The sequence below is a fragment of the Aricia agestis genome, chromosome 9 (assembly GCF_905147365.1).
Source record: "Aricia agestis chromosome 9, ilAriAges1.1, whole genome shotgun sequence".
Lineage (NCBI taxonomy): Eukaryota > Metazoa > Arthropoda > Insecta > Lepidoptera > Lycaenidae > Aricia > Aricia agestis.
The window spans coordinates 13,306,949-13,323,122 of NC_056414.1; the positions used below are offsets into that span (position 1 = coordinate 13,306,949).

Genomic DNA, 16,174 nt, shown 5'->3' on the forward strand with positions numbered 1-16,174 from the left:
TCACTTTTCCATTACATTAAGTATCAATCACATATTATATTTTATAGTTTTCGCACTTTTTGTATATTTTTGTATGTATGTACTTTTTTTCATATAGACAATTTAAACTTGTTTTCTTCGCGTAGAACGCATTTGTTGAATAACTATATATAAGCCTCTGACTGAAATATCATTTGTTTAAACTAAGCTACAAGTATATAATAGAAATGTATATTTTAATGTATGACTAATTAAAATAAAGACAGTTATAAATATATTTATGTATTTTTAATTTATAACCATATCCTAATTAACTAACTCTGCCTCGTCGGGCGCAGGGAATAGTCCTTCTTTGATCATCTTTTGCCATTTAGTTCCATGTGGATAAGAGAACTTTTCCAGTACTCCAGGCAAAAACTGAGTGCTGTAGCCGGGTTTCTGTAATAAAAAATATTGTCAGTATGGTAAGGTCCTCAGTAAGGTCAAACGTTGGAGCGAAGTAACTGTTATTATGAAAAACCTTCAAAGGGTTGGAAGTCAAAGTCATAGAGTATTCTTGACTTAAGATGATATTCAGATGGTCAGCAACTTTGACCTGACTTTGTGACTTCATCTTTCTAGAACTTGCGGATATGTATAATAACGACAAAATTACAATGGTCTTTTGTAGTTACATTCAAAATCCTCTGTATATTATGTTTCATAAATTATATATAATGTATTAGAATTAAGCTTCATATTATAGTGCTAGTTTAGACAAAGCGGAAACCGCGCGCTTCCCGTGTAGAATAGTGTAGTGTAGAATACAACGCCTTTGCAATTAGCTGCGAGCAGTTAAAACGCACGGGTCCAAACCGCGCGGTTCCCGCTGTGTCTCAACAAGCACATAAGAGTCAGGTCACAACGAGACAAAACGGTACCCAATGCATAATAATGGTAACGAAATTTAAATGTCACCTAACATTTCAAGGTCGTATCCCTATTACGCATCGCTGATCATCTTGCTTCTGTACTAATTATTAACCCTAATGTAAAAAAAATCAGTTCTTACCATCGGTGCCATATACCGTGCATTATTCACAACGCAGGGATCAGTGAAATGCTCATGTTGTTGGTCGACGTACTCGATCAGTCGGTCATCCATGGTCGCGGACAGCGCGGCGTAGTCCCAGTACTGGAGGTGCTGCACCATCTCGCACAGACCAACACCGCCCGCGTGCGGACATACTTTTACTGGAATTGTTTTTTTTTATTTTAAAATCCAAACTCAAAAATGACGTAAAAAGATTTGCTTTCATCCATGACTTGTGTTATTGGTTATTTCATGCTAAGCGCTGAAATTTTAATAAAGAATACATTAGGAGTAAGGCTGAATAGATGTATGCTGATTCTGTATTGAATTGAATTATACAATATACATGCTCAGAAAAAAAAAACGGAAATAATATTATATTTAAGTTTTAACTAAGTTAACTTTGACTATTTCAGGTTGGGTTGCACCATAGGCGTGGTTAAAGTTAAAGTAATTTTTATAGTTAAATATGGCGTTTTTTAGCTTTAACCATAAACCTATAATGCTATTAACGGCCGTTCCCAATATTTGATCTATCTCTGGTTTTGCCCTACTAGAGATAGGAATAGCTCACAATTGACATAAAATATATGTCTCTAATGTCTAATGTGAGTTATTCCTATCTCTAGTAGGGCCAAACCAGAGATAGATCAAATATTGGGAACCGCCGTAAGTCTATGGCTTTATCTTTAACCGGAGAAATTCACGTATGAGCGGAGGTAAGGACGCCATATTTAACTTTAATCAAAGATTTGACATTTTGCACTGTAGTTAAAGTTAAAGTTAGTTGGTGCAACCCAGTCTTAATATTATAAGCCGCACATAACTTTAGTCCGCTTGGTAAAAAGGACAGTATTTAATTTTTAGTCTAGTAGCACAAGGAACAAGCGGAGTGCTGTGTTATCGCTAAACTGTCTAGTGTCTACCAATAACATTATTGATTAACCAATGCAGCAATTTTCTGATCACACGTAATGAGAATTACTAATGAACATATTGTAATTGGCAGTTATTGCGTCATGTCTTGCTCAGTGATATCGAATTTGCACATGTCCTATAACTTCACCCATCGCAAGTATGTGGGCCCATAGACGAGCAATTTTATAGCGAAATATCACATATTGCGTAATATTATTGACCGTCTAGGGTTGATATCGAACATCGCGCGGCTTCAATCTAATTGTCAAATAAACTGTTCAATAAAATTGAAGCGTGATATTGACAATATGAAGGGTCCACTGCAATAATGATGAACGTCCAAAGAAATTAAAATCATAACGATTAATGCCATTCGGTCACTTGATATAATATCTTTAAAATGTATTTACAAAATTAGCAATATCGCTTATAGTTCCTTGATAAATATGTTTTTTATATTTCGGCTACACGGCTAAAACGCTCAACGTCACAGGCGTTTCCTTTAAAATAATCTTTAGGGCGTTCGCTGCGTTGAGCGTGTGCCTATGGGATGACATGAAACAAGCACGCCTCGCGGGTGGCCGCGTCGGGCGCACGCTTAACGCAGCGAACGCCCTTACCGTTTCGTTTCGTTATGACGTTCTAAATTTAAAAACCCAATTATCTTAAAACCAACAACTTAGGACATTCATCATTATTGCAGTGGAGCCTTCAATTGATCGTCTAGGGGCCGGTTAAGATCAAGATCTGCCTTACCTTTAAGTTTCTCAGCCATGAGATAAACAGCTAGTATCTCGTTGACGCCGCCGATGCGCGCAGAGTCGATCTGGCAGTACTGCATGCCGCCGCTCTGTAGGAACTGTTTGAACATCACGCGGTTCGCGCACATCTCGCCCGTCGCCACGCCGATGCCGTATGGTCTGGAAAAAAAATAAACTTACTTGTCTTTACCAAAAAAAAGGTTGTACAACGAGCTCCAAGAAATTCCAAAATGTTTCGTGTGTGTAAGCGGCAAGAGTCAAAAAGCGAGAGAGAGAGACAAGACTGACTTTATACCCATCTGACTTCTTGTCAGGTTAGGTTCTGCTGTAGTCGTTATCAATCTTGTAATCACATCAATGTAACCCACGACCTCCTAAAGGGAGCCAAACTTCTAATCATACAACATCTATGTAACTCACTCAAGTGCTTTAGCGATAGTAGCGTGTCCGAGCACGTCATCGGGTGAAGTTGGCTCCTCTATCCATATCGGCCGCAGCGGCGCCAGCGCCTTCATCCACTCTATAGCCTCGTTCACGCTCCAAGCTTGGTTCGCGTCCACCATCTGAAAACAGGAGTTTTATCATTTTTGCAGCTATTGATGTTGTAAGGTTTAATATTGTTACGTAGCAGCCTTAATTGAATACTACCTTTTGTTGTTTTCAAATTTCAGCCTACATGTTTTTGTTTATACATTAAAAATATTTTTTAATCAATAATAGATACTTGCGCGACAGTAGGTACAAGTTTAAGTCCTTACATTTAGTTTCACATACATACAGGTTAAAATAATAACCCTCTTTTTGGCTTCGCCGTAGTCAAGTAAAAAATAGAAGTAGTTACCAAGTATTTATCATCTCCGATGCATCTTCTGACGGCGCTGCACCGTCTGTAGTCATCCTCCAAGTTGAGTCCGACCTTCACCTTGAAGTGTGTGAAGCCCATGCTGAGGTACTTCTTGCACAGTTGCTCTACCAATTCGTCGCTGTAGCCCAGCCAACCTACAATAATACTAATATTACTAATAAACATACTAATATTATAAATGCGAAAGTGTGTCTGTCTGTCTGTTACCTTTTCAGTGCTCAAGTCCAAACCGCTGAACCGATCTTGCTGAAATTGTTATGGAGATTCCTTGAGTCTCGGGAAAGGCCATAGCATAGTTCTTATCCCGGAAAAATGTACAGTTCCGATATACTAATTAGTGCTATAAACTAATTTTGGCGCAACGGAGTTGCGGGACCTCATCTAGTAATTAACTAGATATCATCCGCCTATTTTGCGCAAGAGAAAGTAACATAGGAACCGTACATTTTACATTTTTCTGTAACTGCGCTTAATTACATCAAACGGTCCATTAGTTTCAATGATAATAATAATTGTCAAACAAAAGAACAAATCATCTATCTATAAGGAATATTATAATATAACTAGCTGTCCCGGCAAACGTTTCTTTGCCATATAAAGTATTTCGCCCCGGGTATTATTTTATTGAAGTGACTAAATAAGTATGTGACCATGCCCCATGGCAATGTCCATCGCTATCCCGTCGCACAAACAATGGTCGCCGTCAGTCTCGAGTTGTAATAATTAATCGACGGGTCCCAAGAACAAAATCTTATGGAAAAATAAGACGAAATGTATTTTATTGCGTTTTTGGATTCTACATACTAAAAACTATATGGCACCATATTTTTTTTTATTTTATATCCTTTTATTTATTGGAATAATCAATCGAACACTATCTTATTAGAAATATATACCCACGAACAAACATGTAATGACATGTAGGCGATTGTTCTTTGCAACTCGCACCGAGCGCGCAGTGACGCAACGACATATACGATATTGTTCTTTAAAAATATAAATAAGTCCATCAGTAACTTATAAATAAATTTATGTAAAACCTATTTTACTTTTATATTCATAGACTATACAATGAGACTGTTATTAGACATATTTATATTCTAGCTTATTATTTTAACATAAGTCGCTGTTCGGTAAAAAACAATTTCAAGTCATTTATCGCTTGAGCAGATACGATTTTTTTCTACAAATTATTAATAAAAAAATTAGTCGTATATAAATAAACAATTTTGTTCTCTGTAAACTTTTTTAACATGCGTGTTTGTTTTACACAAAAGTATTTTATTTAATATTTTTTTTAATAAAATAGTACTATTTTTTGTAAGTAATAAGATTTTAGTTATATATACTAGCATAACATATACCTTCTTATTTGCTTTCTGTTAGAAACTAGTTGCCAACGCTACACCAACATCAGCTCGCTGGAGCCGAGAATATTGGCCGATATGGCAGAAGTTTGGCATGATATTTTTGATGAAAATAATGAAAATGATAGTTTGAGGGAAAAATAAGATCCTCATAATATCCATAACCCAGATACCTATTATGATACCTGCGATCAAATTACTTCACCACCTATGTATGGTTAATACCGGCCCCGCCTAGCGCCTACAGATGAAGTATTTACTCCATTGAACGTTGAGGTTACACCAGCAATATAATACATTATATATTGAATTTTGAAGAGTTTGAAGAACCTGCGATTTCTACAATACCATCATCATCACATAATGGTATTAGGTCTACCACACATTCCCACCACTGCAACTCCTATGTCGCCAGGATCAACAGTAGTAACCACGAAAACTCTTTGATATGATCTCATGGTGCCCGAGGGACAAGCTAAATCTGTCTTGGGACCCGCAACGAAATTAATCAGAAGAAAGGTAGGAGGAGTAGGGGATAAGGCCCATCACACATTCACATAATATGGTATTATAGCTACACTTATGCCTTCCCCAGTTAATGTACACAAAAAATGTAAAGATATTTTTTGTGCCGATCATAGTGGTTGGATTGATTCAGTCCAATCCCTAAATAATAGAACATCAAACTTAACGCCTGAAACTGCCCCGAAGCGAAAGTCAAAGAAACGTTTGGTACGTCGACAAGACTGGTCGAACGCGAAACGGAAAACCCGGAAAAATCTTGGAAAGAGTTACGTTTCAAGAAGAGGTCAATTTGTTAGTGACAAAATGATGGGAAAGCCGTGTAGTTGTAAGTATAAGACGTGTGGAGACAAAATTCAGACAGAAGAACAAAGACTTGATTATTTTAATCGATTTTGGAAGCTAGGAAATAGAGACAGCAGTACCTGTATCAGAAAATGCTTACTCGTCACTATTGAAGCTAACAAAAATAAAGATTTAATAAGTATGTACGATTCTGGCGTCATAAATTCAAGCAATGCAATGCCAAATATCAGCTGGCCGATTTTGTATCGTACATTTTGTGAGTTAATCACTGAGTTAGTAATGAAACGAAGGAGTGAGTAACGGAAAGTCTTACTAGCATATAAAAGTGAGAATTTTCGTTACTCACTCCTCCGTTTCGTCACAATATACCTACGATACAGAATCAGCCAGCTGGTAGATAATTCGAATAAAAACTGATTTGATTTAAATTTAGGCATAGCATGCTCACCATAGAAACGGTTTCTTTACGGAAGAATAGACAAAGTGACAGTTAGACAATGGAAAATTAATAATCTGCCATTTTTCGATAAAATCTATTAGTATGTTGATTCTTTTCCATGTCTACTGTTATGCTAGGTGAGAAAAAGAGTAAAATTTATTTTTGTTAAATATTTAGCTCACTATTTTTTTTAATTACTTTTTCTATAGGTGCACTTACCAAAATAAATACAGCTAATTATTACTTACACATTTTTATAATAATTACGACTGAAATAAAACCTATGTAACATACACGTTGACATTGGTGTTAATTCAAAAACAAGGTTAAAAACTACTTTTTAATATTATTTTTGAGTTAAAAATGTTCTAAATTTATTTATTTAATTAAAGTTTTGATAATTACATTGTTATTTTCAATATCAATTCGAACATTAGGGCTTAATTTTCTTTTAAGACATGAAACCGAAACATCAATTCCCTAAAACAAAGTTTTAAATAAAGATATATACTAGATTGTTCCAAAGAACAACGTCGTATATTAACATATGCACTAGATCGTTCCGGAAAACAAAACCTTATTGTATTATAAGAATTCATTTTATTCGAAAATAACAATTTAAATCTATAAAAAAATATGAAAATAAAGAAATTAAGCTCTTCAATAGCTTTTGCTAATTTTTTTCTCAAAAAATGTACATTTGCTTCAAAAATTTATAATTATATTTACACAGAACTTAAAAACCTCATACCGTGAACCAATATTTTCATACATACGATTTTGTTCTTGGGACCCGTCGATTTACTATTATTTATTCAACAAATGCACTTATCAATAAGTACCCAGCCGATTCTCAGACCCACTGAATATGCATATAAAATTTGGTTTAAATCAGTAAAGCCGTTTCGGAGGAGTACGCTATCTAACATTGTGACACGAGAATTTTATATATTAGATATTCCTTATATTATATCTTCAAGATCAATGGATGAGGTCTGTGTTTCATAGCTGTTCTAGAAAGCCTTCGTTTCTAGATATGTACGTGGAAATGTCATAAATTAACGAATATCTTACCAACTTGCGTCGTATAGGCAGGATAGCCTTTGTCCAATAATGTCTTTATTCTTTGCTCTTTCCCTGACCTCTTATCTCTGAGCATCTGTATAGCTTCTTCTTTGGTTATCACATCTGTGATGTAACGAAAGTCTATGGTCGACACCAACTCCTGATAAACAAAGTTTTGTAAATAATATTATCGTCAGTATGATAATATGACCTTTGTGTTGTTTTTGTAAAGATGTTTTGAAAATGTGAGAATAGGTGATATTGATACTTATACAAGTAAAAAGTTTTTAAAAAAAGGACAACATCTGTGTAAATATGTTAAAGATGTTGTACATTGCCCACTTTGTTGGTTATGTACTTATATTTATAACAGTACAAAGTAGGCAGTGTATATCACATAGTCTTATAACACGCTAAGTTATACTTGCGTAGCAATCTCCTTTCATCTTTGAATTGTGATAAAAATAAATTAATATGTAATCTTACTTCAGGCTCCATGTCAGCGAGCAGTCTCCAAAGCGGCTTGTTCTCCAGCCGCGCCCACAGGTCCCACAGAGAATTCAAAATGGCCGCCACCGCCAAATGAGCTACACCTTTTTCGGGACCGATCTGCAAAGTATGCAACAGTATGCAAATGTTACTCGATAAAAGAGTAGTAGGTAGTAGAACTTTGAGTAATATTGATAATTGAAATTGGCGAGTCGCTAGGTATTATATTTTTTTACTTTTTATTATTTACTTTAACCGTCCTTTCCACTATACCTAAAAGTTCGCTGTGTTCATGATCTGCCTACTAACGGCCTTAAAAGGAAGAAGTTGCGGAGAGAGATTCAGAGCATAATAACTCTTAAGGCTGTCACAGACAGAGCAGGTAATGTATATTAATGTACATTACATCCCGGGATGTATATCTTTACATTATATTAATGTATATCACACAAACAACAGGTAATGTAATGTATATTTCCCTACATTTCAATGCTAAACGCCCCCTTGACGCACATTTCAGCTGCTAAAGTGTTATACAGGCTGTTCTTATTTTTAATGTTGTAATACTATGGCCTTTCGAGTTACTTGCTATTAGATTCACTAGATAGTTCATCAGAAGATGATTCGGATTGTAATTTTGATGCGCGCATTGTTACATATTGTGCCAAAAACAGAACGATGTGGATTGAAGATATTTGATTAAAAATATAGGCTCTGGGGAACAGACTGCCTGCAGTACCTGCTGTGAAGTGCTGTGCTAAGGTGGCAAGTGGCAACACTGTGTGTATCTGTCTATCATACACATATAATATAATCACAGAAATTTTTGAACACCCTATGAAGAGAGGAGATGTATCATAATATACAGAAATATATTGATATGTATTGAGATGTATCGTGCTATAATATACATCTTTACATTACCTGCTCTGTCTGTGACGCGCTTGGGTCATATCGAAAACTGTTTCTAAAGTTTACGCTCCAAACTTATACGGATAGCCCGTCCTCCACGTCCGTGCAAGAAACAGTATTAATCTTACCCATCTCATCTGCGAGTCGTTAGTGATTTGACGCCAGAAAGTTGCGAAGTCAGCAAAGATGTCCGCCGCATTTCGGCCCACGATGAACCTTTTCATGGCTCGCACTGTGAGGACGATAATCTCGGTCCCTCGGCCGCATGTGAACGTCAGGCCGAAGCCCCGTTTCCCGCTCTCTGTGGTCGTCGTGACGTAGGCACATGAGTAGTTCGGGTCTGTGTGCTGAAAAATAAAACATCCAAAAGACTTACCTAGGTCCAATTTCATCAACGACTGTTAAAGTTAATGCTCGAATTAGTATCACGTTTCCTCTTTTATTTTTCATATGAATGAAAGAGAAGACATGACATTTAGGTAACAAGCTATTGACACTAACAGACGTTGGTGAAATTGGGCCTTAAGGGCGCGTACTATCTGACACTAACGCCAGCCATAATTTAGTTCTATATCGAATAGAGCGAAGCCGTACATAGTATCCATTGTAGCTATGGCTTCTCTCTGACAGAGAGGAGCCTTATAGCTACGTTGATCATTGCATGTACCTTGTGCCACAATGATGATCACAAGGCTTGTGGCCACATAATTTGGTCTGGTTTTGGTCCAAACATTTAAATAAAAAAATGCTATCCCTTAACGTTGCGAGTTGTATCGGCAATTAAATCGGCAACAGAATGTTTTGAATTTTGATTTAAACATGGAACTTGTTCGTTTTCCTTAAAATCGTTAAATTATACAAAATGTCGAGTTCGCTAAAATTTAAATAAAGCTCTACCTAACACATATCGTGTCCTTTAGAGAATAATATAATAATGTAATATTATATAACTCACCAACGCATCAGATCCATGGCCTCCCAAAGAAGTGGGAAACCGTACATCTTTGACATCAACTTGTACAATTTTCAGACCATTCTTGTTAAGAGGCATTGTGCGTCTTGTTCGCTCTGCGACACTCACCGAACTGATAATATAATATCTATCTCACTGTTTTAAACTTGTTATCTTACGTAATTAACATTTGTGTATTCTAAGATAATGAAGAAGCTATGTTGACTGAATAACAAAAATTTAAAATATTCAAAGTTATTAGTAATTTAGCATAATATATTTTGTTGTTGAGTTTTTATTTGTTGTTATTTGTTAGTTTTTGAATAAAAATAAATATAATAGTGTCAAAATTTATTGTGGTAAAATTTAATACCGAAGTAGGTATTTACCTCGTATATTTACTTACTAAAAATTGTATATCAAAATTGCACAAAATATGTTTTCAAAATTTCTTACATGACTAGATAGTAAATAAAAAATAATTAATAAGTAATTATTACAATTAAAATTAATATTTTACATCCTTTTGTGATTTATAAAGATTTTAGTAATGGCATAGGTACTTCAATTGTATGTACTATCAGAGAAGTTGATTCCTATGCAAATCAGGGACCTAAGTAGTTGGTTGCGTTACGTCAAACCCAGCTGACAGATCACAATTAACATTGAATTGACATATTCGACCAAATAACGTTGGTCTGTCAATTGCATAGGAATCAACTTCCTCGATGGTACATAGGTACTTACAGTTAAATACAAGCAATTTATAATTAAAATATACTCAATATAAAAATGTTGTTATTAAAAATAAAGTTTTCTGGAGCAGCACCTTTTGGGAAAAATCACTTATAACAATAAGTACGTATACAATATAATATAATATAACATCATTTTTAAAAACAATTTCTTAAAGTAACACTCATTACATAACACTCAGTACACAAACATATATTGGTGCACTTACCACTGTCCCTAATAACTATATTTTTGTTCAAAATGTCCTTAAGAAAATGCACAAAATAAATGTGCACTTATATCACAGTCTTTTAAATTTCGAAATAATCTAATAAATGGAATAAAAATTTTGTATGTTACCTAATAAAATCTCATAATACAAAATACAATTAGTTCCAGATAGTAATCAATCTTGTGGGTTCTATCCAATACAAAACGTAATATTATTATCAACTTACACACTTAATAAAATTTAAAGAGCAATAATTAAATTATTAATTAATGTTTGTGTCTATATTGAAAAACTCTTAAGTCTTAACTTATAGTCAACACTGCTAACAATAGTTTAATATTGTTAGCTTACACATTATGCAAATGGAATATTGTACAGCATGACTGGTGAGACATGTTCAATACCTCGGTACTCGATTCTCATTATAATTAGGTAATAAAATTAGGTACTTAATTTTTGACCAAATTTCCCTGTAATATGTAAATGAATCATGGACATAAGTAAATTACGCGTCGCGCGCTACCCCTCCCGCGCGCGGTGTCCATGCAATAATTATTATTATTTAACTTTAGGCTGCATTTATTGAGTGATCTATTGATATTATTTTTTTCGTCCTCGAGTACTGAACATGTCTCACCAGTCACCAGTCATGTTGTATATGTATGAGGTCTTCTTTGTATTACACAACATTCGTTTTATGGTTGTTTAAGTCACTGTTAAATTGTGATTACCATACATTTATTACAAAATCGTGAAATATGGCACTGAAAATCAATATTAAGTTGTGTGTCTTGTTCAATCTTGTTGATTCATAAGCAGATGGCTGACCTACGTAATTCGGTTGTGTTATGTCAAATCACCACTTACACAATACATTGAATTGACATATTAACCCATCAACTCCCAAGCGGCACCCGGGTGCCGCATAAGGCTGTTTACACACACGCCGCAGCGGCAGCCGCAGCGGCAGCGGCACCGCCACCGCGGCGGTGCCGCTCCATTACTTATCCTTGTATTTCTATTTGCCCTTACACACGGCGCCGCCGCGGCGGCGGCGACACCGGGCCGCTACCGTTTTTTTTATGAAATAAGGGAGCAAACGAGCAAACGGGTCACCTGATGGAAAGCAACTTCCGTTGCCCATGGACACTCGCAGCATCAGAAGAGCTGCAGGTGCGTTGCCGGCCTTTTAAGAGGGAATAGGGTAATAGGGGAGGGTAGGGATGGGAAGGGAATAGGGGAGGGAAGGGAAGGGAATAGGGGAGGGTAGGGAAGGGAATAGGGTATAAGGGGATTGGCTCACTCACTCGGCGAAACACAGCGCAAGCGCTGTTTCACGCCGGTTTTCTGTGAGACGTGGTATTTCTCCGGTCGAGCCGGCCCATTTGTGCCGAAGCATGGCTCTCCCACGTATAAAAAAGGCGTGTGTGTAAACAGCCTAACAATTGAAAAGCTTTTGTGTCTGTGATTCCCACGATCGAGATTTGAGGTATTAACTTGACCAAATATTAATGACATAGGTCCACCATCTCCCAATAAATCAATTTCTAATAATATGGTACCCCCAGACCAAATAAAGACTTTTTTATTTGGTCTGAGAGGGTACTATGATTTTTTAAATTGTCAAAAGTATGTAAACTTCATTAGGTCTAATTGAGTTTTCATTCACATAATATTTGTAAAGATATTATGTGAATGTTGTGAGAGTTGTGTGAAATTTTTATGGTTTTACATTCACATAATATAATATGTAAAGTTCCAATAATTTTGTAACAAGTTAGTTTTGGCTATGTATAGCCGCTAGCTCCTTAACAATGTGTCTCTCTTCACACTCCCAGAGGATGGTTGCAAGTCTACCAACAGTCCCATCATCATCATTCCTTATCCAGTCCAGGAGTAGCTTGTAGCGGGCCTGTGGGAATATATTTTTTAAATTTATTTATTACTTATATAATTTTGTATGTTTTTATTTCATACATTTTATAACTTTTATTCCAATATTATGAAGAAGAATAACTTGTATGCTTGATATGAAAAAATAAATGTTATTTAATGTGAAAATATAAATGGCCAGATTGTAATTAGTTAAATTGCTGTCAAATTATGGAGTCCCAAATTACAATACTTATTGTTATTAGTTATTAACAAATTAATATTCAAAATTTCAATTACCGTAAAGGACATTTTGGCGAAAATGAGTTATATACTATACATAATTAAATATGCATATTAAAACTCATTTTCACCTAAATGTCCTTTACAATATTTGAAATTTCCATTATTGAAATATTTTTACCATTTAATATTTTTAATATTAATGTTAGCTTACCTCAGCAACTCCATGCTTAGCCATGTCAATTTCTACTGTTTCAATCTGCCCCTGCTTATAGCCCAACTTTCTAAAGAATCTGTGCCAAGTTTTGCCAAGATTTTTAGAAATATAATCCAAGTACTCATGGTCAGCCTGAAATTAAAGTGAGCGACATAAAAAAACTTGTAAAAACTACACTTTCCCATAAAAATACTAAATTATACTTGATGGGTATAGTTAATGGTAGAATAGGATTATACATATATCTTAAAATGCCATAAACAACATTTAAATATAATTCAATAATTATTCCTCTCATAACATAATATTGTAACAGGTTGAATTTCTTATGTAAAATTATAATATCTTTTCCTGTATTCACATCATAAATTACATAATATATAACTTTGTCAAAACATAATATATTATGTTTTGACAAAATTATATAATTATTATCAATCATATTTTTTGCAGCCAAAATAAACTAGTGATTATATTATTAGACTAGCACGAGTCGGCGCATGAGTACCGAAAACTATTCCACCTCAATTTTTTTTTACGATCCTCTTCAAATTGCCCTCCTGATGATATAAATGCATGTTGCAACCCGGTGCCATATTGTTTAAACAAACATTGTTTAAACAATTGCAAGGAATTGTTATTTTTCAACCGGACAAAATTTTTATATATTTTTTATTGAAATACCAATAAAAAAGGTCCTATGACTTTTCACGATAAAGTGAATATTTTTAAAGATATGAATTTTTAAAGGTTTGAAAAATCTTAAATTTGGGTACTTTCGACTCAAGAAAAATATATTTAAAAAAATAATAATGTCTAAGTTATATATATTTTTAAATTCTCTATACAATATTTAATAATATTATTATAAAGATTTAAAAAAATTTCATTGTTTATATCTTTTTTTATCTTAGCAAAAGTAGACAAAAAATTGTGTTTTTTGTATGGGAGCCCCCCTTAAACATTTACTTTATTTTAATTTTATTATTAATTATTAAAGTACAAATATAATTAAGAATTTTGTGAAAATTTCAAGTGCCTAACTGTTACTATTATTGATAACGAGCAAAAAAGGCCAAAAGAATCACGTTTTTTGTATGGGAGCCCCCCTTAAATAATATACTTTATTTTATTTTTAGTATTTGTTCTTATAGCGGCAACAGATATACACAATCTGTAAAAATTTCAGAAGTCTAGCTATAGCGGTTCTTGAGATACAGCCTCGAGACATATAGACAAACAGAGAGACGGACAGACAACGAAGTCTTAGTAAACCCTATTACTAGGACTTCTGAATTTTTCACAGATTGTGTATATCTGTTGCCGCTATAACAACAAATACTAAAAATAAAATAAAGTATATTATTTAATGGGGGCTCCCATACAAGAAACGTGATTTTTTTGGCCTTTTTTGCTCGTAATCAATAATAGTAACAGTTAGGCACTTGAAATTTTCACAAAATTCTTAATTATATTTGTACTTTAATAATTAATAATAAAATTAAAATAAAGTAAATGTTTAAGGGGGGCTCCCATACAAAAAACACAATTTTTTGTCTACTTTTGCTAAGATAAAAAAAGATATAAACAATGAAATTTTTTTAAATCTTTATAATAATATTATTAAATATTGTATAGAGAATTTAAAAATATATATAACTTAGACATTATTATTTTTTTTAATATATTTTTCTTGGGTCGAAAGTACCCAAATTTGAGATTTTTCAAACCTTTAAAACTTCATATCTTTAAAAATATTAACTTTATCATGAAAAGTCATAGGACCTTTTTTATTGGTATATTTAAATAAAGAATATAAAAAAAAAATTGTCTGGTTGAAAAATAACAATTCCTTGCAATTGTTTAAACAATATGGCACCGGGTTGCGCCATGGCAACATGCATTTATATCATCAGGAGGGCAATTTGAAGAGGATCGTAAAAAAAAATTGAGGTGGAATAGTTTTCGGTACTCATGCGCCGACTCGGCCTAGTCTATATTACGAGTGGACTACTAAATACTACAAAAGTGAGTCATAACCAAATATGTAACATGTTTAAATGATTCACAATATCCATTGTCTGCCTACTGTAAATGGCCTAACAGGAAAAACCTTTTATTAAGTGTGAACGAAAAGTAATTCTTTCCTACTACATTTTTGTTAATACCTGAATGATATTTGTTCAAAAATACTAAATAGGCAATAAATAAAACTTTTACAATTTGCCGTAATTTAGAATATAACGAATAACAACTGCGTTTTATTACTGTAAAACTGTAATGTCCACCAAGAACCTTTAGTACAACTTACCTTTTTAGTAGATTCCAACAGCAACTGAATTAAGTCAGTCTTCTCAATTTTGTCATCCTCTTCCTCAACAGTAGTACTCTGCTTAGTGGGTCCGTGTTGTCCTTGAACTGGACCCATGTAGTACACAAACTCATTGCCCCATCGCACATTGTTAGAGTTAACAATATTTATGACATTTCCGGTTGCTGTAGGAAGTGAACATTATAGTAATCAATTGTACATACTTCTTACAATACATTGTTTGTTAAGGATAAAGAAACCTTACCTTGTGTCGTAACATTGCTGCTTGCTGTGGAATTTACTTCTTCTTCTGGCACTTCAGTACTTTGTTTGTTTGATGAGGAAGAGGATTTTCTTGGCTTTGATTTACTTTTTGACTTGTTATTGTTATTGCCGGGACTCACAAAAACTTCTTCCGGGTTCGAGTAATCCACGTTTTCACTTTGTTCATCTGTTTCATTGTTTGGATTGGTCGGTTGGTTCCCATTTGTTTCTGGTCTTGGTGGTCGAGGTAAGGCATCTGACTTGAGGTTGCGAAATATTTCCAGAAATTTTGCGCTTATCTTGCTGGTCATTTTATGAAGAAAAACTGTTTTATAACGTAGATTAATATTATTGGCACGTAAACACTTAAGAACCTGTGCCTTTGCAACAAAATAGCCGGTAATTGCTAGTGATAGGCCTTGTTTAGGTTTTAAAAGAAGTTTTTGCTTTTCTATATTGATATTTTATATAAATAACAAAATAATTCACAAAATAACACAGAATTTTGATAAAAATAAGATTTTTCTACGAACTCTTTACATTCTGACGTTTGACATCATTTGTGATTTGACAGTGACAGTGGTTTTTTTTAAAACCCTAGTGACGTCAATGGAAAAACCATAAGGAAAATCCACAGGGACATAACCTAGGTT

The 16,174-nt window shown here is 34.2% G+C and overlaps 2 protein-coding genes across 3 annotated transcripts; both read right to left on the reverse strand.

Annotated features, from left to right (window-relative positions):
- Positions 1–248: 248 nt before the first annotated feature.
- Positions 249–9,796, reverse strand: LOC121730485 (mitochondrial enolase superfamily member 1-like). Its single transcript, XM_042119535.1, has 9 exons — positions 9,651–9,796; positions 8,824–9,042; positions 7,781–7,903; positions 7,304–7,454; positions 3,572–3,729; positions 3,151–3,293; positions 2,726–2,889; positions 1,031–1,212; positions 249–417 (listed from the first exon to the last, which is right to left on the reverse strand). Exons 1-9 carry the CDS (start codon positions 9,744–9,746, stop codon positions 286–288), a joined length of 1,368 nt encoding a protein of 455 aa, XP_041975469.1. The 5' UTR covers positions 9,747–9,796; the 3' UTR covers positions 249–285.
- Positions 9,797–12,195: 2,399 nt separating this feature from the next.
- On the reverse strand, positions 12,196–15,885 carry LOC121730494 (protein immune deficiency). 2 transcript variants are annotated; one of them, XM_042119551.1, is made up of 4 exons: positions 15,523–15,885; positions 15,258–15,442; positions 12,944–13,078; positions 12,196–12,526 (listed from the first exon to the last, which is right to left on the reverse strand). In XM_042119551.1, exons 1-4 carry the CDS (start codon positions 15,830–15,832, stop codon positions 12,392–12,394), a joined length of 765 nt encoding a protein of 254 aa, XP_041975485.1. In that variant the 5' UTR covers positions 15,833–15,885; the 3' UTR covers positions 12,196–12,391. The 2 variants fall into 2 exon arrangements, with proteins under 2 accessions (XP_041975485.1, XP_041975486.1); XM_042119552.1 differs by having other exon boundaries at positions 12,944–13,075; positions 15,255–15,442.
- Between the last annotated feature and the right edge of the window lie 289 nt (positions 15,886–16,174).

Bases quoted from the DNA above. Each gene is read 5' to 3' on its own strand.
- LOC121730485 (XM_042119535.1), bottom strand. From the start codon at position 9,746: ATGCCTCTTAACAAGAATGGTCTGAAAATTGTACAAGTTGATGTCAAA. The intron at 7,455-7,780 runs GTAAGATTACAT...TTTGTTTATCAG, and splicing joins TCGCTGACATGGAGCCTGAA to GAGTTGGTGTCGACCATAGA. The intron at 3,294-3,571 runs GTAACTACTTCT...TCCTGTTTTCAG, and splicing joins TCGGAGATGATAAATACTTG to ATGGTGGACGCGAACCAAGC.
- LOC121730494 (XM_042119551.1), bottom strand. From the start codon at position 15,832: ATGACCAGCAAGATAAGCGCAAAATTTCTGGAAATATTTCGCAACCTC. The intron at 13,079-15,257 runs GTAAGTTGTACT...CTTTAATTTCAG, and splicing joins TGTTGGAATCTACTAAAAAG to GCTGACCATGAGTACTTGGA. The intron at 12,527-12,943 runs GTAAGCTAACAT...ATATTCCCACAG, and splicing joins CTAAGCATGGAGTTGCTGAG to GCCCGCTACAAGCTACTCCT.